Below are 26,769 nucleotides of genomic sequence, written 5' to 3' on the forward strand. Positions count from 1 at the left end.
GCTCGTCGCCGCCCACCTCTCCCGCACGGCCGCCGTCGTCGGGGGAAGTACGCACTCCCGCAGCCGTGCCCCGTCGAAGAGGCGGAGGAGGAGGACGACGAGGTGGAGTACGACGACTACCCCGTCGTTGCCCGGCGGCGCGTGAACTGGGAAAGATTTGCGGATTCGACCAGGCGAGGGGATTTTTGGGGGCGAGGAGAAATAAAGGAACCGGTAATACCCCGTATGACATACTATTATGGGATTAGGTGGGAGGGCAAAAATATCATACTGAAAATATGTTGGACGAAATCTTCGACCGGAGGAAACAGAACCAGTTCCTCCTTTTTATATAGTAGAGATAGAGATAGAGATGTCACAATGAAGTTGCCTTCAAAAAGAGATAAAGATTTCAGCACCAAGAGCCAAACTATTTATGATCTTAAAAACACCGTTGTTACGGACAGGGTGTTTCTGCACCCGGGTGCATATGCACCCTTTATTTGAAATGCATATTAAACATATTTCCAAATGTCAAAAAAATAAAAATAAAAATGCCTCGTGTATACCTTGACATGTTACATGTTCACAAAGTTGTTTCAGCAAAAAGCGATATGTTTTGTGCCCTGTACTAAAAAGACAAATTTTTGGTGTTAAAATAGTCTATTTCTCGAGGCATTATTTATCTTTTTTGCACAGGGTACAAAAATTGTTGGTTTTACGTGAAACTTTACGTGTACACATAGAACATGCCCCTCTACATGCTAAATTTTTTTCCTAAATTTTTTTACTTTTTAAAATATGTTTTATACATACCAGGTGCATATGCACCCATGATCAGTTTTGGTTTTCCGCGTTGTTACTATTCATAGAGCTGAGAAATAACTCTGTCTAAGTCGACATAAGAACAATCCGGTTTGAACTTTGGATTCCTGCATATACAAAGAGAGACGAGCTGTTCATAAAGGGTTGCTAACAAGAATTTGATGAGGAAAAGAAATATAAGTACTAATATAGTTTTTTAGTTCTAGGCTCAATGACGATGTTGTTTCGTTGTCAAGGCTCGCTCTTGGCTTGGCGACCTTCGGCAAGGCTTGCGTCCTGCCCTGCTTCCTCGTCGAGTTTCCTTGGTGCTGCTTGTTGGGGTTCGAACGGTGGTGGTCGATGCACAGTGGTGGTCGGCCACTGGTGGCGCTGCTCGCGGCGGGGAGTTCTGTTGACGGCTGCGTGTTCGATGACTCACTCTAGGGTGAGCTTCGGCCCGACACTGTTGCTGTCCGGTGTCTTCTCCGATTCTTCGTAGGCTTCGTAAGAATCGTGATCGCCGTTCGAGGTTTCGGTTGTAGCCTTGTTGGCAATTCGTGTGGATGTGTGGGTGTGTGTTGTAAGCTGGGCTCAGCTCTTTATACCTTGTCGCCGTTTTGGCGTTATTAATTTAACGTTGGGCCTTTTGGCCTTTGATCTAAAAAAAGTTTCGTTGCCAATGAAAATGAAATCCGGCCTGTTATTCTTAAAAAAATTAAAACATGTATATAATAGAACTACTACAATTATAAAGTTTATCTCCTTTGCAAATGTAACTTTTTTAGAAAGTCAATTTATAAATTTTTAAATAAAAAGACTTAAATTTTAGAAGGACGTAATAGTATACTATAATGCCGAGGAGGGGAAAACTAGAAAAGAACATACACGGTTGGTGCCAAGGTGGCCCACTTGCATACCCCTTGGATATTCCGAGAAAATATCTCACCTGCAACTGCAACGCAAGCTTCGCAAACCAAACCGGAAAGAACCAGCCGGCTTCCCTGAGCCGCCCGTCCGTCCGTCTCCGTGTCGCGGCCGACTTCCTCTGCTCCTCCGCCTCCACCGTCCGTCTATATAAACCGGCACCCGCCTCCACTTCCCACCACGCAAACGCCATCCCAAGACCAGATCACGCCGCACCGCCGCCGGAGGAGAGGAAGAAGGAGCAGAACTCGTCCTTCGCCGCTCACCGAATCGATCGCATCGCCGGCGAGGAAGGAAAGGAAGGGGTCCGTCCTCGCGCGCGTTGCCGGTTTGGAGCCAGACAGGGTTATGAGCTGCCTCACGCTCCGCCGCTCCTCCGACGCCAGCCGCCTCCAGGACGGCCTCCTCGTCTTCGTCTTCTTCATCTCGATTCCCATACGTAATCTGAATAATCGCGCCCTCAGTAGTACTAGTAATTGTAGCAGTACCAGCGCTCTCTTGTAAACCGCGCTCGTGCTCGCTGCCGTGCGCGTGTGCGCGGACGGAGGCGTGTTCTTGTGCTTCTCTGTCTGCGTATTCTCCTTCTTCTCGTTCGGCGACGGCCGCGGCGGCGGCTATGGATCCCAACAGCTTCAAAACCGGAGGTACGGTGATATCTCCTTTTTTTTGTCCTGTAATTTCTCTGATTTTGGCGGTTCTTGTTAGATCTTACGTGAAGTGGGAATTTTGCGTGCTGAATGGGGATTTAGAATAGGATTGCTGGATCTAATCATCCAATTGCGGTCATAACTGAGCAAAAGAAATAGAAATTTGGTTGCTATGCTGACATAGATTTGTACCCCTTTCTATGTCACGCTGATTTGTAACAATTCCTCTGCATTGATGTACTTAGAGGTCATCTGCTTCCAACAATATACAAGCAACATTGCCAAATTTAATCATTCGATTGCGATATAATATGAGAGGATTTTTTTAGTATTTTGGTGGCTATGCTCATATAGACTTTGTCCCCTTTTGATCCCCTTACACAGGGCCAGATTGGTAACAATTCCTATGCATTGTTGTATTTTAGGCCTTTTGCTTCCAACAATCGAGAGGCGGTGCGCTTCGCCTCCATCGGTCATTGTGATCGGCGGTGGCATCTCGGGGATTGCGGCGGCCCGTGTCCTCTCCAATTCATCTTTCGAGGTGACTGTTCTGGAGTCGAGAGATCGTATCGGTGGCCGTGTGCACACCGACTACTCCTTCGGATGCCCCATTGATATGGGGGCCTCATGGTTAGTCTCGCTTGAATTGATTCATGGGAACAATCCTCTGTTGATTTTGGTTTAAATAATCTATTACTAATTCTGTTGGTGTTGATGAAAAAATTTCAGGTTGCACGGTGTCAGTAATGAGAATTCTCTAGCACCATTGATCGGCCATCTTGGGCTGAGGTTATATCACACTAGTGGCGACAACTCTGTTCTGTATGACCATGATTTGGAAAGGTAATTTCAGCACTTGGAATTTACGTTTGCAATCCAGATACTTAAATGCTGTTCTTAAATCTCACTGTGTATCTGTATCTATTCCTTCACAGCTGTTCACTCTTTGATAAGAATGGCCTTCAAGTCCCAACGGAGACAGCTGCTAAAGTTGGCTTAGTATTTGAGAGAATCCTTAAGGAGGTAAATAGTTATTAATTCTCCTAAGATGTACTTGGATCTATTAACTCCCCTAGGTAGTACTTGGAACTTTCTTTAGTGAAAAATTGCAGCTAACTGTAATTCTCTTTGTATTGTGTGTTGCAGACAGTGAAACTCCGTGATGAGCAGGAACATGACATGCCCCTTCAACAGGCAATCTCAATGGTGCTTGAGAGGCATCCTGATCTAAAGTATGGTCTTATCTTATATCCGACTGATATGCAATGATTTGATTGTAAATCGGATGATTCCAGAACAAGAGCCTAACTCATATTGTTACCAATTTTTAGGCTAGAAGGGCTAGATGATCGAGTCATGCAATGGTGTGTCTGCCGGCTGGAGGCATGGTTTGCTGCAGATGCAGATGAAATATCTCTGAAGAACTGGGATCAGGTTAGCACACATCATTTGACCCCATTAAGCATGTATCTATAATAACATCCTATGGTGACACACAACAAAAAAGAAGACCCGTCAGTTGTTTAAATCATTTACTTATTGCTGAATTATCGACCTATGTGCAGGAACATGTTCTTACTGGTGGTCATGGTCTGATGGTTGATGGATACTATCCTGTAATTCAGGCTCTCGCTCAAGGTCTTGACATCCGTCTCAATCAGAGGTGTGTATTTTTTAATTCCCAGCATGTATTGTGCAAGGAATAATTTCAGTATGCCCGCCACACATATTCTCTTAAATTCTCCTGTTATGGGTGCCAAGTACTCCGTATAAAATACTAAGTTAAACACGCTATTTGAGTCAAACCATATCCATTTTGAAACCTCCATGTGTTCCTTTCTTTACTTGCACTTGCTGATTGATAATTGCATAGATACACTTTTACTTACATTGCTATTCCTGCACATTCAGAGTAACCAAAATCGCCCGCCAATACAATGGAGTGACGGTCACCACCGAGGACGGCACGCAACACTCAGCCGACGCCTGCATAATCACTGTGCCGCTCGGCGTGCTCAAGGCGAACATAATCAAGTTCGAGCCTGAACTCCCCCCATGGAAGAGCTCTGCCATTGCTGACCTCGGCGTCGGCATAGAGAACAAGGTGGCGATGCACTTCGACAGGGCCTTCTGGCCCAACGTGCAGGTGCTGGGGATGGTTGGGCCGACCCCGAAGACCTGCGGCTATTTCCTGAACCTCCACAAGGCCACCGGCAACCCGGTGCTCGTCTACATGGCTGCCGGCCGGTTCGCGCAGGAGGTCGAGAAGCTCTCGGACGCGGAGGCCGTGGCCCTCGTCATGGCTCACCTGAGGAAGATGGTGCCTGGCGCCACTGAACCTGTAAGCCACTTCTGTCTGAAATGTCTACTATTTATAATAGACTGAAGAACTGATAACTTGTCTGAAATGTTCTTGTTATAATAGACACAAGAATTGATAACTATGCTTGATCATTTGAACTAACCATGCCCATGATCTTGTATGTTTGTGTTGCAGACGCAGTACCTGGTATCGCGATGGGGCTCGGACCCGAACTCACTGGGGTCATACTCGTGCGACCTGGTGGGGAAGCCGTCAGACGTGTGCGAGAGGTTCTCGGCGCCGGTGGACAGCCTGATGTACTTCGCCGGGGAGGCGGCCAGCGCGGAGCACTCGGGCGCGGTGCACGGCGCCTACTCTTCTGGCATTGACGCGGCCGAGGAGTGCCGGACGCGGCTGCTGATGCGGAAGGGCGTGCCGGACCTCGTCCAGGTCGCCGCCGCCTGCGAGGAGATGGCCGACGTCGTCGCCCCGCTCCAGATTTGCCGCACCTAGAAGATGATGAAGGAGAGATGGAGCCAAGCTTCGTTCTGCCATGCCCGATTGATCTGTTGACTGACAGAAAGTGTGTCATTGCGCAATCGATCAGTCCGTGTCGGCAGAACAAGATTACTGATGTATTCTAATTTTTTCGCGTTGCATTTGATTCAATAAGTCGAGACTAGTGAGGCGTTGCTGTGCTCGTACACTGTATTCCTGGAATTATTGATTATTATTATTATTATTATCAAATTTATCATTGGTGGTAATTCAAGAGCAGAGCTGGCGACTGAATCTTGTCCGAATTATCTTTGTAATAAAATTCTGTGTGATTCTTTTGCTTGAAGTGCGTGCTTGGGCTAGAAACTTTTGTGCTTCGTCTGTTTCCACTGTGATAGCAACTTGCTTGCAAAGGGTGGAACAGTGGGAGACAAGTGCAGGGCGACGTGTCAAGTTCGTGACGCTGGATGACGTGGCTTTAAGCGTGGCAACTAGATGACGTGGCCAGTTTGCCCGCCGGTTGTTCCAGGTTGACGCCGGTGGCCGGCAACGTCGACGGCGACACGAGCGGTTTGGCGCGAGACAGCTGAATCTGGATCTTGCTGCGAAGCCACCGCTCCATTTTTCTATTACCGCACGTGCTCCCACCGCTTAGTCCCGGGCCCACTAATTGGTCCCGGGCCCACCTGGTGGGCCCCACCACGTGTTAGCCCAAGTCGTCATTGCCCGGAACCGGCAGCTCGCCTTCCTGCTCGTCGTCCGTCTCGAAGTCGAACACGAAACAGGCGAGAGGTAAATATCTGCCACGCTCCTTGCCGGCGAGAGATGTCGGCGATGTCTCGCGCGATCCGGGCCTTCGGAGGCGGCGCCGCGGCCCGGCGGAACCTCTCCGTGGCGCCGTCCAAGGAGGCGCCCGCGCTGGCCGCGGCGGTGTTGGCGGGGCGCAGGGCCGGACGACGGGATCCGGGGGAGGACGGGAGCCGCGTGCAGTGGGTGTTCCTGGGGTGCCCCGGGGTCGGCAAGGGCACCTACGCCGGCCGCCTCTCGCGGCTCCTCGGCGTGCCCCACATCGCCACCGGCGACCTCGTCCGCGACGCGCTCGCCTCCCAAGACCCCCTCTCCAAGCAGGTACTGCTCGCCTCCGCCTCTATCTCCATGTGGAGTTCTTCTGTAGGTGCTGTTTCGCGAATTTCTTATCTCTGTAAGTCAACTGCGTGTCATGATTTAGTAGAGTAGCTAAAACTAATTTAGTTGATTTGCTCCCTGCATACGGTGCCAATTTATCACCAGGAACCTAAAAAAAACCCAGATACGTACAGTACAGAAAAGATGGTTTAAATTTCTGAGGTGAGAGCAATCCAAGCCAGAGATTGCTCCATTTCGTACGCAGATAAACAGCGCATCCAGTAGAACAAAACATCCGTCAGGCACAGCATATCCAATTGCACAACCTGGAAGGATCACAGCTGCACGGAATTGTTCAGCAGTCAGAACATTGCTGACTGACTGATTTTGGGCCGACGGTTCATTTGGATTATAGCAAATAAGTCGAATCGATCAACTTATGAAATAAGTTCTGGGAACAAATACTTCGGTAAACAAAGACTATAATACCTCACAAGCTTGTCAAGTCTATAATACATGCCCATTAAAAGGGCATTAAAACTGATCGTATGACCTACTGCATGGATGTAGTAATTTTACAGTCGGCGATTTTAGTTTGGTTATGGACCATTGGAAACCTCTTATGACCACTTACTCTTTGTGCCTCTATTTAGACTTCGTTGTATATCTCCCGTTTTTTTGATCATTATGTCTGCTTTGTTTCCAGCTTGCTGAAATTGTGAATCATGGAAAGCTGGTGTCTGATGAGATCATCATAAATCTCTTGTCAAAGCGACTAGAGGAGGGAGAAGAAAAGGGTGAATTGGGTTTCATACTTGATGGATTTCCAAGAACTATAAGACAAGCGGTGAGCTAGTTATTTGACCTGACTGTAAGTATGCAAGACATATACTTGCATCTTCTCAGTTGAACCTTATCATTATGGGATGAAATCGTGGAAAATGAGTGCAGTTTCAGAACAATGTCATGGAACTTTATTCTAGTATAATCATCTTACCTATAGTAGTTCAGTTTCAGTATCATTTGAGATCAATAAACATGAACAGACTTTTCAAACTTATCTGCCGGTAGGGGTATTGTATACAGTTCCCAAAATAATTATATTGTGTGCTTTTGTGTGCTTTTTTTTAGGAAATACTGGAGGGAGTCACAGATATTGATTTGGTGATCAATCTCAAACTTCGTGAAGAAGCTCTTCTTGCAAAATGCATTGGTAGAAGGAAGTGCAGCCAGTGTGGAGGAAACTTCAACGTGGCCTCCATCGACATTGAGGGCCAGAATGGTGGCCCTCGAATGTATATGCCTCCACTACTACCTCCTCCACAGTGCGAATCAAAGTTGATTACTAGAGCAGATGATACTGAAGAGGTGGTAAAGGAGCGATTGCGTGTTTACCATGATTTGGTATGTACCAGAGAACATTCACTTTTTCTTTGATCTGAAGAATCAATTTTCACTAGTATAGTGCGTGTAGCTATGTTTAGGTGCGGATGAGGTCAACTACTGAATTTTCCCGTATAAAAAATGATTCTTAGATTTCCATGTATGAAATATGGAGACGTAGATATGCTGGTTATTTTATATGGTATATATCACTACAATTAATGTACTTGACACTTAATGGTCATGCATCAACGCTACTAGTTTGATGTGTATTCCTTGTTCCAAATTCAGCGATGAGCATACTTCACCTGCCAAATTTGAAACGACATTACAGAACTAAGATAGCATTTATTAGTATTAGGCGTGTAATGTTTTATTTATATCTTTGAATGTGTGAAATACCAAGATGTACTACCATTCAGCCAATTGACACTTCTGAAATTATGTTCGTTCTGTGTTCAAAATTCAGCAATGAGCACAATTCAACTGATAAACTTGATAATATATTATGGAGCTTGCATAGCAATCTTCATTCCTTTTATATTATTATAGCCTCAGAATATTTCCTTTATATATTGGACTGCTGCTCTGTTGCTCACTTTAGGCAGCAGCATCCTGATATCCTTTCTATGTAATAACTTGTCATCTGTTCAAAACAAAAGTAACTTGTCATCCTTGCAGTGTGAACCAGTGGAGGATTTCTACAGGGCACGGGGTAAACTCTTGGAGTTCAATTTACCAGGAGGAATTCCCGAATCATGGCCAAAGCTACTGCAGGCTTTGAATATAGAAGACCCTGACAACAAAAGATCTGCAGCAGCATAGTTTTCGTTTGTGTTAGGCATGCGTATTACAAGTATATTTGAAAAAAAATGTCGAGCGTAGTTACTCGATAAGCAGTCATAGCATCTGCTGAAAGCAGTTCATTCAGGGCCATTATTTGATCTGGCACTCAAGATTGTATAGTTGATTGATCATTTATCGTTCAAGTTCGATGAGCTTGCTAGTAGTTGTATTCTTTAAATGCTTATTATGCCACAAGGACAGGTTGTAAATAACCGACATTTGAGCTCGCACTCTGGTGATAAACCACTGCTTATGGGCAGAAGCCACAGTGCAACCATTATAATGAAAGCATTACGCGAGGGAATTATTTTGTTGAATGGACGGTTTGAGAATGTGTTTATGAACTTTTAGGTTACCTTTTTTCGAGAACGGCTTTTGGTTATGTTTGCTCCAGTCTCCAGGCTTAATTGGACCGACTCTTCAGAAATTGTGTGTATTCTTTGATCCAAGTTGAGTGAGGAATGCATTGTTAGATGTATATATCTGTATGTTGTAGTTTCCCCATATGTTAGGGGTTTCTTGCATATTTGTACCTGTACATGTACTATATATTGTGGCATTTGGCCCCTGGCAATATATCAAACATATTGCCCTAACATGGTATCAGAGCGAAGTTTGGTCCTCTAATCCCGTATTCCCGGCCGTAGTTGCCGCTCACCGTCCGGCCGCTCCTCCGGTCGCCGCCCTCCGCCTCGGCCAGGTTTCCCCGCCGCGGCTTTTCTCCGTTCCGGTCGTCCTCTTCGTCCGACCATCTTTGCCGGCCTCCCCGCTGCCGGCTCCGTCTGCCCGCCCCGATGCGCCCGCCCGCCCCGTGCGCCCGCTTCTCGCCGCCGCGGCTCGCCGCCGGTCCCCATCTTCCCCGGCCGCCGGCTTCGCTCCCGCCGCCGGCCGCTGCCCCGCCCGCCTTCGGTTTCCGTCGTGAGTCCCACAGAGAACCTCTCTCTCGCTCGGGTTGACTTTCTTCGATTTGATTCCGATCTGTTCTAAAAAAAAAGCGAAAAAAAAGAAAAAAAAAAGAGAATTGCTATGTCTTCCTCATCGGGCAATGTTGCGATCCCTCGCTGCCCGATGATCTTTGATGGCGCGAATTATTCTGATTTCGCTGCCTTCATGCGCGGTCTTCGTCTTTGGGGTGTGCTCTCTGGCGAGGTCTCCTGTCCGTCGCGCCCCATTGCTCCTACGGCGCCTGTTGCACCGCCACCTGTTGCCCTTGCCCGTGATGCTACTCAGGCGGATAAAGATGCAGCCAAGAGTGCTGATGACACTGCTCTGGCTGATTATGACCGGAAGGTCCAAGACCACCCTACTGCCGTTGCGACTTATCGGCTGGATCTGACTGAGTACACTCAGTGGATAGATGAGGATGCTTGTGCTGCTGTTGTTCTCACCTCCAGTGTTCTGCCTCAGTATGCTGCTAAGTTTATGGGTCTTCCCACCGCTGCTGCTGAAGTGTCAGCCATCTGGGGATGCTCTTTACCTGTCTGTGGTCCGCCAAGAGCATGCAGGTGATTCTACTATTGATGAGTTCTACACTCAGAGTGCTGCTATTTGGCGTCAGCTTGATTCTCTCCGTACAGCTGTGTGTGCCACATGTCCCTGCTATCTGACTGTGCGCGCGGATCTGGCACTACAAGAAAATAGGCACCTAAGGACGTTCTACCTACGACGCTTTTACATTCGTCTCTAGTTTCAATTTGAAGGAGTCTGTAAAGACGTTGTTTGAGACGATGTACAAGTCGTCACATGTTTTCTACCCCACGTCTAATAAGTAATAACCCTAGTCTAACTCCATCCTTCACGCCAACTCCCAAGTCACAACCAAGTTCTACCTACTGCCGCCGCCAGTTCCCATCCCCACGTGATTTGACCTCTGCCCTGCCATTCTAGGGAGACTTTCGATGCCGCCGCACATCCTATGCTTGTCTCTCCCCGCCGCCGCCGAGTCAGCGTCGCCGTCTCTCTCTCCATGGACGCCCAGGTTAGATGCATCGCTCTTTCTCTTCACCCACACAAGCGGTCACGTCGCTCCGGCGACTGCTATCGACGAACTCCACCTCTCCTCCGTGAAGAACCCACTTAATTGTGCAGCCTGCGGTATTGCTGGTTCACATAGGGAGACATCCACAGGTTTGATCACCGTTTTGTTCCATCCTATATACATACAAATATGTTGTTTGGTAATTTGAGTAACATCAAATTTCGCTGACTCGAGTTAATTGCTACAATATGGCATCAGGTTTCCCGAAGCTGGGATTAAATAGTTGTTACACTGTGTTTTTATGAAGTTCTGTTACTGTTCGAATCTGCAAATTATAGTGCAAGGTACAAAACCTCCACCAGATGTATAACCTTCCCATTATATTTGTTGCCCATCAATTGATTAGATGATGATGAAGTGTACCAATCCTAGGCAAGATTTGTCAATTTCTCATTGATGTGAGATTCTGTTCGATGTAGATGGACATGCTTCACTCCCTGAATCTCCTATGTTGTTGGTTCTACCACACCCCTCTTTATTTTTAGAGATCTACAAATGTTGTTACTAAATTTTTCTGTATGCTGTTTCGTATACTCATGTAGATCTGCACTGCGTTGACAAGAAGCTCGAATATCAAAGTGAAGACATGATGCTCCTCCGTTGTGGATACTGCCTGTGTTAATGCTTCGTGGGTGAGGCCTTCAGGGTGGGAATAACTAACATATATGCAGTTCCATTTTGGTTATGAATCTTCCCCAAATTGTCTTTCTTAGCCAGTCTATGGGACCATAAACTTATCTTTATCTGAGGACAGAATAGAAAACTGATCCGAGGTAGCAAACCACAGTTATCAGTTCTATATATACACACACATGCAAATCGATAGACATTGCGAATTTCGCTTATTGGTTTTTCCTGTTGAAAAGTGAGACTTACTAGTAAGGTTTTCTAGTTAATCAATCAATTAATATTTTATTTTAATTTTCTCTGCAGGGGCCGTTTCCGATGATTCTTGAAGCTAGACAACAAAAATACCATGGAACGCTAGAGAGTTGTTATGATGGAGCTCCTATACTGATATCTGCATGCAAAAGCTTATATGTAGATAGACTCCAACTAGGTAGACAAAGTATGTAGTTTCGTTATGTAGGATTTAAGAGATTTTGTCAGGCCGTGTCTCTGTTCATTATGTACGATGTAAGGGATTTTGTCCAGTTGAGTCTCATCATTTTTTTGTAATTGTAAAATACAGTTTGATTGTAAAATACAGTTGCTCTAAAGAAGTATATATATTTTGTACTTTTAGATTGTTTTTATGTTTATTATAGAAATTAAAAGATTATTAATTTTCTTTTTGAAGCGGTAATTATTGGCTATACCAAATAAAAATAAATAATATTAAAAATGAGAATGTATCATAATTGTTTAAGACGAAATAAAGCGGCTCAACATAAGTAGAGACGATGGTTAAGGGCATCTACCATACCGTCTATATAATCATAGAGATGCTTTATAAAACGTCTCTTCCTTCTCTAAACACGCTACCCAAAGCGTCTTTACATATCTTGAGACGGTGCATAAGGAGACGCTTCTAGGACGTTTTACTTAGCGTCTCTATGGTCGTGTAGAGATGAAAATAAACGTCTTTAGCATATAATTTGGACGTCTCTACATGCTCTTGTTGTTGTAGTGAGTTTCAGCGCGTTTTTGAGTTCTTGTCATGGCTTCGCAAGGAGTTTGAGCTGCGCCGTGCCCAGCTGCTTGCCCGTGGTCGTGTTCCGCTCTCTGAGGTACTTGCTGAGCTTCGTGCTGAGGAGACTCGTCTTCGTGGTGCTGGTCTTCTTGAGGTTCCCTCTGTTTTTGCTGCTCGTGGCCCTCCTATGCCGTTTGCTCGTGGACCTCCTATGCCGCCGGCTTCGTTGCGGTCTCCGGCACAGCCGATACTCTCTACTCCTCCATTCCAGGGCCAGCGTCAGCCCCAGCAGCCTCGTGGTTCGACATCACTTCCTTGCACCTACTGTGGCAGGACTGGCCACACTATCTCTACTTGCTGGCAGAGGGATCCCAGCTTACGTCCGCCGCAGCATACTCGTCGTCAGACTGGTTCTTCAGGATCTTCTGTTGTTTCGCTATCTGATCAGGACATTATCCGTGGTCTTCGTGGTCTGCTCGATGGTACAGGCTCTTCCTCGACGGGTACTGCTGGTTCTGTGCCTGGCTCTTCTGGCACCGCGCGACCACCACCTTCCACACAGTCAGGTACGTCATCCCCGTGGTATCTGGATTCTGGAGCTTCTTTTCATATGACCTCTGCGTCTTCTATTCTTCTGCTCTTCGCTCTCTTGTTTCTCTTGTTCGTGTTATCACGGCTGATGGTACCTATCTTCCTATTTCCAGTCGAGGCACCCTTTCTACTACCTCTTTCTCTGTTCCTGATGTTTCTCATGTTCCTAGTCTTAAGATGAACCTCGTTTCGCTAGTCACCATCGATTCTGGTTCTCGCGTCATTCTTGACGCCGATTCTTGTGCTGTTCAGGACCGCCGTACACAGTGCCCTGGTTGGAGCTGGCCCTCACAGCCTTAAGTCCCCGGGCTCTGGGAGTTAGGCGGCTTCGCGTTCCTTCGCCGACACTTCATCTGCCGGTTCTCTGCGGTTGCTGCTTCTGTCACTGGATGTTTTCAGCAGTGGCATCATCGGCTGGGTCACCTCTGTGGCTCCCGTTTATCGTCATTAGTTCGTCGTGGTCTTCTGGGGTCTGTCTCAGGAGATGTGTCTTTGCATTCGTGTCAGGGTTGTAGGTTAGGCAAACAAATTCAGCTTCCCTATCCTACTAGTGCGTCTGTATCTCAGCGACCTTTTGATTTAGTTCATTCGGATGTTTGGGGTCCGGCTACCTTTCCTTCGAAAGGGGGTCATCGATACTATATTTTGTTTATTGATGATTTTTCGCGATACACCTGGGTGTTTCTTATGCACTCTCGCAGTGAGGTGCTCTCTATTTATCATCGTTTTGCAGCCATGGTTCGTACTCAGTATTCCACGCCTATTCGTGTGTTTCGTGTTGATTCTGCAGGAGAGTATATCTCCCAGCACCTGCGTGGTGTTCTTGCTGAGCAGGGCACCCTTGCCCAGTTCTCGTGTCCCGGCGCCCATGCTCAAAATGGTGTCGCCGAGCGTAAGCATCGTCATATTCTTGAGACTACCCGTGACTATGATGAGACTTTTGCCCATGTGGCTCATATGACTACTGTGCGTACCCTTCTTGCTGTTGCTTCTGTTCGCCGCTGGTCTGTCTCCCAGCTTGATGTTCAGAATGCTTTTCTTAATGGCGAGTTGAGTGAGGAGGTTTACATGCAGCCTCCTCCTGGGTATTCTGTTCCCGATGGGATGGTTTGTCGTCTTCGACGTTCTCTCTATGGTCTCAAACATGCCCCTCGTGCCTGGTTTGAGCACTTCGCCTCTGTGGTGACTGCTGCTGGTTTCTCTCCTAGTCTTCATGATCCAGCACTTTTCGTTCACACTTCTCCTCGTGGACGTACTCTTCACACTTTTCATTAAGGCTCGTCTTCGCGATCAGTTTCTTATGACTGATCTTGGTCCTCTTCGCTATTTTCTTGGCATTGAGGTTTCCTCCACTTCTGATGGCTTTTCTATCTCTCAGGAAAAGTACATTCAGGATCTTCTTGCTCGTGCTGCTCTTGGGGATGAGCGCACGGTTGATACTCCTATGGATCTTAATGTTAAGCTTCGTCCTACTGATGGTGATCCTCTTCCTGATCCCACCCGTTATCGCCATCTTGTTGGGATTCTTGTTTATCTTGCTGTCACTCATCCTGATATTTCTTATCATGTTCATATTCTGAGTCAGTTTGTCTCAGCTCCTACCACTGTTCACTATAGTCATCTCCTCCGTGTTCTCCGTTGCCTTCGTGGCACGATCACTCGTCGCCTTTTCTTTCCCCGTTCCAGCTCTCTCCAGCTCCAGTGCTACTCGGATGCTACGTGGGGAGTGATCCTACGGATCGTCGTTCACTTTCTGCTTACTGTGTGTTTCTTGGTGGTTCGCTTGTTGCTTGGAAGACGAAGAAATAGGTAGCAGTTTCACGTTCGAGTGTTGAGGCTGAGTTGCGGGCTATGGCTTTGTTGATTGCTGAGGTGACCTGGTTACGGTGGTTTCTTGCAGATTTTGGGGTCTCTGTTACGACACCCACTCCACTTTTGTCTGACAGTACAGGTGATATCAGTATTGCACGTGATCCGGTCAAGCATGAGCTGACCAAGCATATTGGTGTTGATGCTTTTTACACACGTGCTCAGGTGCAGGATGATGTTGTTGCGGTTCATTATGTGCCTTCAGATTTGCAGTTGGCGGATTTCTTTACAAAGGCACAGACTCGAGCGTAGCATGATTTCTTACTCTCCAAACTCAGTGTTGTGGATCCACCATGAGTTTGAGGGGGGGTGTTAGATGTATATATCTGTATATTGTAGTTTCCCCATATGTTAGGGGATTTCCTGCATATTTGCACCTGTACATGTACTATATATTGTGGCCTTTGGTCCCCTGGCAATACATCAAACATATTGCCCTAACATGCATTTCATCTTCCAAACTCGAAACTATATCGTGGAGCAATCTTTTAAATTAATTTCAGAGTACATGAATCTCATTAGGCACAACTCCGGAATCTTAAAGGAAAAAAGCCGGCAACGTCGACGGTGACCATGGCGGTGCGGTGGCTGCACTTGACGGAGCAGTGTGTGAGGACTAGGTCCCACGCGCTCCTTCACCGAGCGTGGCTACCGGCGCTGCAGTTTCTTTCGAGGCGAGCTCGGGTTAGGTGTGCCGGTGGACCGGCAGCCATATCATCGACGACATCGATGGCTTTCACGTGGCCAGTGACGCGAGCGTCCTTTCCACGCACAGAGTGGGTCATTCCGTTCCTTCCGTTGGGAATGGACGGCGGCCCGGCACCCTCGCCCTCGCCAGAGTAGTGGATGCTTGGCGGGCCCCGAAGGGAAAAGACGATGGCGCAGCGTCCTTAGTGGTATGCTCTTGATCCCTATCTCGTCATTTTGTGCAGATTTTGCCTTTCGGTATTTACGGTTAGGGCTCGACATAATCCAAGATTTTACTTTTGATATTAGTTCGTCCTCTCCTTCTAATTGCTTGCATAAGACTAAGATTCGATCAAGATAATCACCCTAATCACCCGAAACATCATTTGCATAATTAAAACACAATTGGTTGATCAAATATTGACCTTTTATTATTACTAGTTGAATGCCCGTGTGTTGCTACGGTCCCGGTCCAATTGACACATGTAAATCATTACTATATTTCTGCACCCATTATCACCCGCTCTCGGTTATATTTTCTCTTGAAATCTAAGCTGGTAGTAAGTGTTGAGAATGGCGATCACGCTCCTTACCATATGAGTTATTATTCTATCATTTTACATCATTATGTCCACCACTAAACACATTTATTAAATGTCCATTTCACTACTAATAAACAGTCTAATGTCACATCCGGCATCGAAACAATATTGTACCATTTTCCACTCTATCATTGAGTAATTTGTAATAAATTCTATTATGAACTTTGCAGATGCAATAGACTGTACTTGGACATGGAATTGGAACCCAACCAAGCTTGCCATCGGTTAAATGAAAGTACAATATTTTTTACACATGTAGTGGAACACTCATAGAAAATAATAAACTTTCATCTACTACAAACATCCAAGCAGATTTTTTTTCTATAGCAGTATACCACCGTATAACCCGACTACCACACTACGGGTAAAATCTAAAATGTATTCCTTTACACTCTCATCATTCAAACATCCGTGTGGAAAATAAGATAGGGACCGTTGAAGTGCACCAACCCAACCCTGTTAGCACAGGGGGCAGGGCTGGCAGCGTTGAACCAACATAAACTACGCAAGCGTGCAGTTGAACAAGAACACATGATGCTAACTTGAGCAAGAAATATGATGTTAACTTGAACAAGAAATATGATGTTACATTGTCAAAATAAGATGACCTATTTTTGTGGTTGACTTGCACATAGTTGAATACGAAAATATGATGTTAACTTGAGCAAAGCGTAAATTAAAAATTGGCGAGACTTTTGCTGCCATGAAGGAATATAGAATGACATGTCACTTCACTATATTTTTTGACCCAGGTTTGTGCTCAGAAACTACAAACAAATAAATGCCTCGAGTTGTCCTCGTCGCTCCATCACCCGGCGCCTCGGCCTCACGGTGTAGCGGCAAAAGTGGAAGGCGAAGGGAAGGAATCATAGATGAAACTATATATTCGACGGGCACATGCAAAACCGCGTTCGAAAATATGTGCATGCCATCATGTGGCTGATTGTTTTCCATGTACTTCCCTTCCAGGATCCCATGGCTGATTGCTTTAATTTCCTAATTGATTCACCTTCCTCATTGTTTTATCATTAATTGATTCACCTTCCTCGTTGCTTTATCACTTGATTGGTTTCCATATATTGAGTATGCAATCACCTGAATATGGTAATTCCATGATTACTCCTCTGACTATGCAATCCTGTGACTGTCATATTTTTGGGAAGTGAAGATGTTGTGGGCACGGATGGCTGGATGGCAAGTGGGAGACGTATAGTAAAATTGGACGGTCAAGATGTATCCAATCTTTGACATCAAACATTTTTGACGACGTACGGACTCACATATAATAGTAAAGACTAGAGAGCATAATTATGTTTAATAATTCATAATTAGGCTAATTCGAATCTTAAAACATCAACATATTTTTTTCCTAAATATGATCCGTAAGAGATAAGCATGATCTACATAAATCCTAATCAAACGTAAAATGCTTAGGGCATTAATGGGAGTCTGATACCATTGTTAGCAACAATTGAACATTAGGAATAAACTTGTATATATGTTGATTGTTGGATTATCAGGCACAATTTTCATGATTAATTCCAGAATATTAAACATGACGACAACAACTACTAACAAGTGAAACTCAAACACACAGATGCATTAATCAACATGAATAGTAGCATGGCAAACAGCACAACCTCCATCGCTAAATTGATCGAGATATGTCGCACGTGGTGGAGATGGCGGTGTAGGTGTAGCAGATGACGTCGCAGCAGTCACGTTGTTGATCACAACTTTGTTCACGACGGATCGTAGTAGACGGCGTTGAAGAAGACGGTAGGCAGCACCACCCGACTTGGACGGAAGACGACCCGTGATGAAGAACTTGAGCAGTCACGCAGAGCGCTTCCCAAAAACCTAACTCACCCTCTCCCGTACAGGATGGCAAAGGCGAGCGGTTCCGGAGACCTGCTCTCCCGTTCGCCGGTGCACGCCGGCAGGCGGGATGGAGTAAGCTACGATGGCGGCGCGAGCAAAGAGAGTGGTAAAATCCTAACTCGTGTATTAGATGTGTTTCTGCGGTAGCCGGGAAAGATATTATATAAGCTCAGGAAATCCTAGGCAACGTGGGCCACACCCACATCGCGCGTACGTTTCGAGTCGGTTACAGATAGTCCACGGCCGGGAGCGATCCAAACCGACTAACAGCGACGCGTCCGTCTAGGACTCTATTCGTTTTCCTGAACTGCAAAAAGAAAGGAAAGTCTCGGCTCTAGGCTCAATCCACTCACCACTCACCACGAGCGCGGCGCGCGTCATGACGTGTCGTGTCGAGTCGAGTCGAGACGAGGAGGAGGAGGAGTGTGCGTGTACCACTCCTCTTCTCACTCACTTACTAGTGGTGGAACAACCCACCTTATAAGGTGGTCTAACTTGCTCCCAACTTTCCATGTGGAGGGAAACTTTCCATCACTTGCCACTCCCTAGTGAGGCGCCACCAACTTGGATTCAAACTCACATGGGCTACCATTATGTGGGCTTTGATATTTATGGCAAAAACTGAAATACTACATAGGCCAAATAATTTAGCTCATTGGTTTCAACAATCCCCCACCAGATCTCAAATCTCCATTTAGAGGTTTACAAATATTCGTTGCTTGTTTATATACTAATGTTTCAGCAGAGACAGTTAAGTTGAACTTTCGCCTAGAACCTTAAGCTACATCTATTCACACTTAAACAATGGACTAAGCCTTAAATTGCAAGTTCTGCGTGAACAGATTTCACTCAAAGTCATAACCAGTACATGGCTGCCTGTAGCCTACCCCGCGGGTGAAGCATATGTGTCATACTTCGTGGTCTCTTCATGAGTTTACTAGGAATCACCCAAATCTCATAGATTGTGACGTTTAACAATCGGACTCATATAAGTGTGTTCTTTCAAGAGTGCTCCGTAGGACAACATATTTGCTAAAATTGCTAACATAAACACATTAATGCTTGTTGCCAATCTCCCTTACATCAATTGAGAGTTGTGCATCTTCACATAGAGAGGATTACATAATACTTTCCTCAATTAAACCACTAGTTTATTTTTTCTAGGTCCTAATTCACGGGATTTCCGATCACAAAGGTTGGGTTACTACTATGGTGTAACGTCAACGGGTCTCAAACTCATCTCCCTCGATGCACTTTCTATCACATTACGTGATAGTCCCTTTGTAAAGGGATCTGCCAGGTTTTTGTCAGTTTGAATATACACAACAATTATTACTTCGGAGTTTCGCAATTTCCTGATAGACTTCAAACGTCTCTTTACTTGTCTTGACGACTTCGCGTTATCCTTAGAATTGTTCACTTTGACAATTACGGTTTGATTGTCACAATTCAAAAGGATTGCTGGAACAGGTTTTTCAACCACATGCAAGTCCTTCAAGAGCTCACGTAGCCATTCTGATTCAAGAGTAGTTGTGTCTAAAGCAGTTAGTTCTGCTTCCATAGTTGATCTCGTCAATATGTTTTGTTTGCAAGATCTCCATGACACTGCGCCGCCTCCAAAGGTAAATACATACCCACTTGTGGCGTACAGATCAGCTAAATCAGAGATCCAATTCGAATCACTATATCCTTCAAGCACAGTTGGGTGCCCTAAATAGTGAATCTCATAATTCATTGTACCACATAGGTAGCGCATGACCCTATCAAATGCATGCCAATGATCAGTACCCAGGTTTGATATGAACCAACTCAACTTGCTAACAACAAAAGAGATGTCGGGTCTAGTCGCGCTTGCTAAGTACATGAGTGAGCCAACAATCTGAGAATATCTCAATTGATCTATGGTAATCCTTCAGTTCTTGCGTAATGTCACACTGGGATCATAAGGCGTTGGAGAAGACTTGCTATCAATATAACGGAACCGGCTCAATATCTTCTCAACATAATGGGACATTAAAGTATTCCCACTCTCGTTCTTAATCAGCTTGATTTCAGAATCACATCAGCTTCTCCCAGATCTTTCATATCAAAACTCTTTGACAAGAAAGTCTTGACCTCGTTTACTACTTTCATGTTTGTACCAAAGATGAGGATATCATCCACATACAAACACAGTATAACACCTTCACCCCCACCATGCATATGGCGATAGTAAACGCACTTGTTAGCCTCATTAACAACAAAGCCTACAGAAGTTAAAGTTGTGTCAAACTTATCATGCCATTGCTTAGGTGCTTGTTTCAGGCCATATAAAGATTTCAGCAACTTGCACACCTTTCTTTCTTCAACTTTTACTACAAACCCATCAAGCTGATCCATATAGATTTCCTCTTCCAACTCTCCATTAAGGAAAGTTGTCTTTACGTCCATTTGATGAACGATAAGACCATACGAGGCAGCCATGGATAGTAGTACTCGAATAGTGGTAAGCTAGCGACATGTGAATAGGTCGAAGTAATCACCGCCTTCTCTCTGTGTGTAGCCTTTCGCCACAAGCCGCACTTTGTACTTCTCAATAGTACCATCAGGTCTTAGCTTCTTCTTGAACACCCATTTGCAGACCACAGGCTTATATCCATGGGGTCGTTCTGATAGCTCCCAAGTTCCATTAGAAAGTATCGAGTTCATCTCATTATAGACAGCTTGTTTCCAGTCATCTGCATCTGGAGATGCATATGCCTCTGCAATGGATTTGGGAGTATCATCCACAAGGTACACAATGAAATCATCACCAAAGGATTTTGCAATCCTCTGTCTCTTGCTCCGTATAGGAGCTTCATTGTCATCCTTCTTAGTAACATCTTCATGTGATTGTTCAAAATACTCATTAGATGTGCTAGACTCAGGAATTATCTTAGTAGAAATCCTAGCAATGCTATCCGTATCTTTCATAGGAAATATATTCTCAAAAAATGTTGCATCACGAGATTCTTAATAGTATCAACGCATATCAGGTACCTCAGATTTAACTACTAAAAATCTATAGCCTACACTCTGTGGAGCATAACCTAGAAAGATACAATCCACTATCTTTGGTCCAAGTTTGTGTTTCTTAGTAATTGGAATATTGACTTTCGCCAAACATCTCCACGTGCGGAAACACGAATGTGATGGTTTTCTCCCAACCGACTCCTCGTAAGGGGATTTATCTTTATTCTTGTTAGGAACTCTATTCGGGACATGACATAAAGTCAACAAAGCTTCCCCCCACCATGCCTTTGATAAACAAACATTGACTAACATGGAGTTCACCAAGTCAGTCAGCGTGCGGTTTTTCCTCTCGGCAACCCCGTTTGATTGGGGAGAGTAGGGAGGCGTCCTCTCATGAATAATGCCATGCTCCTCACAGAATTCATCAAAGATTTTAGGAAAATATTCACCAGCACGATCCAACCTAAGACGCTTGATCTTTCTCTCTAGTTGATTTTCAACTTCAGCCTTATAAATTTTAAAGTAGTCTAAAGCTTCATCTTTAGTTCACAACAGATAAACATAGCAAAATATAGTCGCATCATCAATCGATGTCATGAAATATTTCTTTCCATCTTTTGTCAACACATCATTCATCTCGCATAGATTAGAATGTGTGAGTTCTAGAGGTACCAAGTTTCTCTCCTCGGCCGCCTTTTGAGGCTTCCGAGGTTGCTTTGATTGCACACAACTATGTCACTTAGAACCTTTGGCAATGGTGAAGTTTGGAATTAAACTCAAACTAGATAGCCGAGACATTAAACCAAAATTAATGTAACATAAACGAGAATGCCAAACACTGCCAAACACTGATATCATCACTAATATTGCCACAAATATGATTCATAGACTTATTACTGAAATTAGAAAGCGAAAAGCGGAACAGCCTCCGCACTCATAGCCTTTACCAATAAATTGTCCAAATTTTGAAACAACTACTTTATTCGACTCTAAGACAACCTTAAACCCATCTCTGCATAGAAGGGAGCCGCTAACGAGAATCTTGTTCATAGTAGGGACATGCTGCACGTTCCTCAGTTGCACGATCTTCCCTGAAGTGAACTTCAGATCTACCGTGTCAACACCACGAACAGAAGCATGTGACCCATTCCCCAGCAAGACGGAAGAATCTTGGGCGACCTGGTAAGAAGTGAACATGGATATGTCAGCACACACATGAACATTAGCACTCGTATCAATCCACCAGCATGGAGATTGAAATACTGAAAGAACAGTAGAAATATTGTCGTGCCCATCAGCATTGCTAGCGGTCACCGTGTTGACTTGCTTCGCCTTTTTCTTGCGGTCTGCCCACTCTGGACAGTCCTTAGAAAAGTGGCCAGCCTCTCCACAGGTAAAGCAGCTCAGATCTGCTTCGTTTATCATCTTCTTCTTCTTGAAGGTTGTAGTCTTCATAGGCTTATTGAAGGAGGGCTTGTTATTCCCTTTGTTCTTGATGTAGGGTTTCTTCTGCATCATGTTGGCGCTAGACTGACGCTCTCCTTTTTCAGTAGTATCTTTAGCCCGAGCTTTCTCCTCAACATCAAGAGACGCTATCAGATTTTCAACTGATATCTCTTGTCTCTTGTGTTTGAGAGTTGTGGCAAAGTTCCTCCATGAAGGGGGCAACTTAGCGATGATGCATCCAGCCACAAACTTGTCAAGTAAGGCACAATTAAGGAGTTCAAGCTCTTTCGCAATGCACTGTATCTCATGAGCTTGTTCGACTACAGAACGGTTGTTCACCATCCTGATGTCATGGAAGCTATCCATGATATACAGTTCACTGCCTGCATCGGTTGCACAGAATTTAGCATTCAGTGCATCCCAGGGCTTTTTACCATCTGTTATGTGCATATACACATCACACAAACGGTCAGCAAGAATACTTAGAACGATTCCGACGAAGAGAGTATTGTCTTCCTTGAACTTGTTCTGATCTTGGTCAGACATTGTTCCTTCAGGTAAGCCATTACTAACTTCGAACACTTTCAGATGAGTAAGTCAGTGTTGGAGATATGCCCAAGAGGCAATAATAAAGTGGTTATTATAATATCTTTGTGTTTATGATAAATGTTTGCATACCATGCTATAATTGTATTAACCGAAACATTGATACATGTGTGTTATGTAAACAACAAGGAGTCCCTAGTAAGCCTCTTGTATAACTAGCTTGTTGATTAATGGATGATCATGGTTTCGTGATCATGAACATTTGATGTTATTAATAACAAGGTTATGTCATTAGTTGAATAATATAATGGACACACACCCAAATGAGCGTAGCATAAGATCAAGTCATTAAGTTCAATTTGCTATAAGCTTTCGATACATAGTTGTCTAAGTCCTTCGACCATGAGATCATGTAAATCACTTACACCGGAAGGGTACTTTGATTACATCAAACGCCATTGCGTAAATGGGTGGTTATAAAGATGAGATTAAGTATTCGGAAAGTGTGAGTTGAGGCATATGGATCAATAGTGGGATTTGTCCATCCTGATGACGGATAGATATACTCTGGGCCCTCTCGGTGTAATTTTGTCTGATTGGCTTGCAAGCATGTGATTGGATCACAAGAGATGACATACCACGGTACGAGTAAAGAGTACTTGTCGGTAACGAGGTTGAACAAGGTATGGAGATACCGATGATCGAACCTCGGACAAGTAAAGTACCGCGTGACAAAGGGAATCGGCATCGTATGTAAATGGTTCAATAGATCACTAAGTTATCGTTGAATATGTGGGAGCCATTATGGATCTCCAGATCCTGCTATTAGTTATTGCTCGGAGAGGAGTCTCGACCATGTCTGCATAGTTCGCGAACCGTAGGGTGACGCGCTTAAGGTGCGATGTCGCATAAGTAGATTTGAATATGGTATGGAGACGAAGTTTGTTCGGAGTCTCGGATGGGATCCAGGACGTCACGAGGAGGTCCGGAGAATAAGATTCATATAAGGGAAGGTGATTTCTAGGTTTCGGAAAAGTTTGGGATTTTTCCGGTGGAAGACCAGAAGGTTCTAGAAGGTTCCGGAGGGGTCCACCATGGGGCCCATGACCTAGGAGGGGCCCACATGGGCCGAGGGGGTGCTGCCCAGCCCTAATGGGCCAGGCGCACCATGCCTCAAGGCCCAGGCCGGCCAACCCCTAGGGTTTCCCCAAAACCCTAGGGGGATCAACTTGGGGGGAAGTTCTCCCCCCTCCCCCCTTGTGCGCCGGCCCTAGATGGTTTTGGGCGGCAAGGGGGGCCACCCCAGCCGACCCTCCCCCTATATAAAGAGGGGAGAAGGCAGGGGGCCGACCCCATCCATTGTCCCCTCCTCTGGCCGCCTCTCTCCTCCACCATACGCTGCTCCAGCTTAGGCGAAGCCCTACCGCTTTTCTTCCTCCACCACCACCACCACGCCGTCGTGCTGCTGGAACTTGGAGGAGATCTACCACACCTCCGCTGCCCGCTGGAATGGGGAAAGGAAGGGCTTCATCGACACCGTATGCGCAACCGAGTACGGAAGTGCTGCCGGATTGCAGCACCGGGACGATCGTCTACACCAACAACGAGATTAATCTCGTAGGCTTGGAATCTTCGAGGGTTAGTCTCATCTCCATCTCGTTGCTCCGATCTTGTAGATTAGATCTTGGCTTTTCCATAGATTAGATCTTGGATTTATTCGTCTTTGCGGTAGGGAAATTTTTGTTTTCTATGCAACGAACCCATCAGTGGTATCAGAGCCGAGTCTATGCATAGATCTGTTGCACGAGTAGAACACAATGGTTTTGTGGGCGTTGATGCTTTTATTTCTTTAGTTTGTGTACTTTGCATCTTGCGGGATGGTGGGATGAAGCGGCCCGGGCTAACTTTACATGACCGCGTCTCATGAGACTTGCTCCACGCTTGACATGCAACTTGTATTGCATAAGTGGCTTTGCGGCTGTCTATCTCTCCCACCATAGTGAAGATTCCAATTTGCACTTTGTATTGTCAACACTAGTATCACCGTTGTGGTTCATGTTCGTAGGTAGATTGGATCTTACTCGAAAACCCTAAACCACGTAAAATATGCAAACTAAATTAGAGGCGTCTAACTTGTTTTTGCAGGGTTTGGTGATGTGATATGGCCATGTGATGATGATTATATTTTATGTATGAGATGTTCATTATTGTAACATGGCAACCGGTAGGAGCCTAATGGTTGTCTTTAATTTTTGTTAAAGACCTGCATGTCTATTCATCATGTAATAGCTTTATTTCAAGTAGTTGTTATAGTAGCTATAAGTGATGGACAACCATGAAGCGGCTCCACTGACCTTGATGCCATGCTTTGGAGATGGAGATCAAAAGCACAAGGAGAAATGCCATATCATATCACACATTATGAATTGCATGTGATGTTAATCCTTTATGCATCTTATTTTGCTTAGATCGCGGCGGTAGCATTATAAGATGATCCCTCTCACTAAATATCAAGATAATAAAGTGTTCATCCTTAGTATGCACCGTTGCGAAGACTTGTCATTTCGAAGCATCACGTGATGATCGGGTGTGATAGATTCTACATGTGCATACAACGGGTGCAAGCCAGATTTGCACACGCGGATACTAAGGTTGCCTTGACGAGCCTAGCATGTACAGACATGGTCTCGGAACACGGGATACCGAAAGGTAGAGCATGAGTCATATGAATGATATGATGAACACTTTGAGTGTTCACCTTTGAAGCTACATCTTTTCTCGTGAAGATCGGACTTGGTGTAGTGGATTTGGTTCGTGTGATCACTAAGACAATGCGAGGGATGTTGTTTTGAGTGGGAGTTCACCTAGTTAATTGAAGAATTAAAATTAAACTCAATTTATCATAAACTTAGTCTAAACTCTTTGCAAATATGTTGTAGATCATGGCGGCCCCCTCCATCAGTTTTAACCAGTTCCTAGAGAAAGAAAAACTTAAAAGCAATGGTAGCAACTTCACCGACTGGTTCCGTCATGTGAGGATTTTCCTCAATGGTGGAAATCTGCAGTATGTACTCGAAGCACCGCTAGGTCCCCCACCACCACCTGCAGTATCTGAGGACGTAAAGAATGTTTACGAGTCTCGGGTCATTCGGTACTCTCAAGTTCAGTGTGCCATCCTGTGCAGCCTAGAGGCGGAGCTCCAAAAGCGTTTTGAGCACCACGATCCTTATGAGCTGGTCCATGAGCTAAAAACTATTTTTGAAACTCATGCGGCCGTGGAAAGCTATGAGGCCTCGAAACAGTTCTTTGGTTGTATGATGGAAGAGGGCAGCTCCGTCAGTGAGCACGTGCTCGCTATGTCCGGGCATGCGAAGAAGCTCAGTGACTTGGGGATAGTGATTTCTAACCAGCTGGGTATTCATCGTGTCCTCCAATCACTGCCACCTAGTTACAAGAACTTCGTGATGAACTACAACATGCAAAACATGAACAAAGAGTTACCTGAACTCTTCTCCATGCTGAAATCTGCTGAGGTTGAGATAAAGAAAGAGAACCAAGTGTTGATGGTCAACAAGTGTAGGATAACGTTGCATAGAAAACAAAAATTTTCCTACCGCGAACACGCAATCCAAGCCAAGATGCAATCTAGAAGACGGTAGCAACGAGGGGGTATCGAGTCTCACCCTTGAAGAGATTCCAAAGCCTACAAGATGAGGCTCTTGTTGCTGCGGTAGACGATCACTTGCCGCTTGCAAAAGCGCGTAGAAGATCTTGATCACGATCGGTTCCGGCGCCACGAACGGGCAGCACCTCCGTACTCGGTCACACGTTCGGTTGTTGATGAAGACGACGTCCACCTCCCCGTTCCAGCGGGCAGCGGAAGTAGTAGCTCCTCTTGAATCCGACAGCACGACGGCGTGGTGTCGGTGGCGGTGTAGAAGTCCGGCGGAGCTTCGCTAAGCTACGCGGGAAATATG

At 45.4% G+C, this 26,769-nt stretch overlaps 2 protein-coding genes across 2 annotated transcripts; both read left to right on the plus strand.

Annotated features, from left to right (window-relative positions):
* The first annotated feature begins 2,198 nt into the window (after positions 1 to 2,198).
* LOC127337227 (polyamine oxidase 4) lies at positions 2,199 to 5,230 on the plus strand. Its single transcript, XM_051364188.2, has 9 exons — positions 2,199 to 2,351; positions 2,780 to 2,984; positions 3,084 to 3,197; positions 3,290 to 3,377; positions 3,501 to 3,586; positions 3,686 to 3,788; positions 3,920 to 4,017; positions 4,266 to 4,695; positions 4,852 to 5,230. Exons 1-9 carry the CDS (start codon positions 2,324 to 2,326, stop codon positions 5,167 to 5,169), a joined length of 1,470 nt encoding a protein of 489 aa, XP_051220148.1. The 5' UTR covers positions 2,199 to 2,323; the 3' UTR covers positions 5,170 to 5,230.
* A 700-nt stretch (positions 5,231 to 5,930) lies between these two features.
* LOC127337228 (probable adenylate kinase 6, chloroplastic) lies at positions 5,931 to 8,825 on the plus strand. The gene is made up of 4 exons (XM_051364189.2): positions 5,931 to 6,282; positions 6,986 to 7,126; positions 7,411 to 7,683; positions 8,344 to 8,825. Exons 1-4 carry the CDS (start codon positions 5,980 to 5,982, stop codon positions 8,485 to 8,487), a joined length of 861 nt encoding a protein of 286 aa, XP_051220149.1. The 5' UTR covers positions 5,931 to 5,979; the 3' UTR covers positions 8,488 to 8,825.
* The last annotated feature ends 17,944 nt before the right edge of the window (positions 8,826 to 26,769 follow it).

The sequence above is a fragment of the Lolium perenne genome, chromosome 2 (assembly GCF_019359855.2).
Source record: "Lolium perenne isolate Kyuss_39 chromosome 2, Kyuss_2.0, whole genome shotgun sequence".
Taxonomy (NCBI): domain Eukaryota; kingdom Viridiplantae; phylum Streptophyta; class Magnoliopsida; order Poales; family Poaceae; genus Lolium; species Lolium perenne.

Coding starts and splice junctions, on each gene's coding strand:
- LOC127337228 (XM_051364189.2), top strand. CDS start 5,980: ATGTCGGCGATGTCTCGCGCGATCCGGGCCTTCGGAGGCGGCGCCGCG. Junction 7,127..7,410: donor CAAGAACTATAAGACAAGCG/GTGAGCTAGTTA, acceptor GCTTTTTTTTAG/GAAATACTGGAGGGAGTCAC. Junction 7,684..8,343: donor TGCGTGTTTACCATGATTTG/GTATGTACCAGA, acceptor TCATCCTTGCAG/TGTGAACCAGTGGAGGATTT.
- LOC127337227 (XM_051364188.2), top strand. CDS start 2,324: ATGGATCCCAACAGCTTCAAAACCGGAG. Junction 3,789..3,919: donor CTCTGAAGAACTGGGATCAG/GTTAGCACACAT, acceptor ACCTATGTGCAG/GAACATGTTCTTACTGGTGG. Junction 4,696..4,851: donor TGCCTGGCGCCACTGAACCT/GTAAGCCACTTC, acceptor TTTGTGTTGCAG/ACGCAGTACCTGGTATCGCG.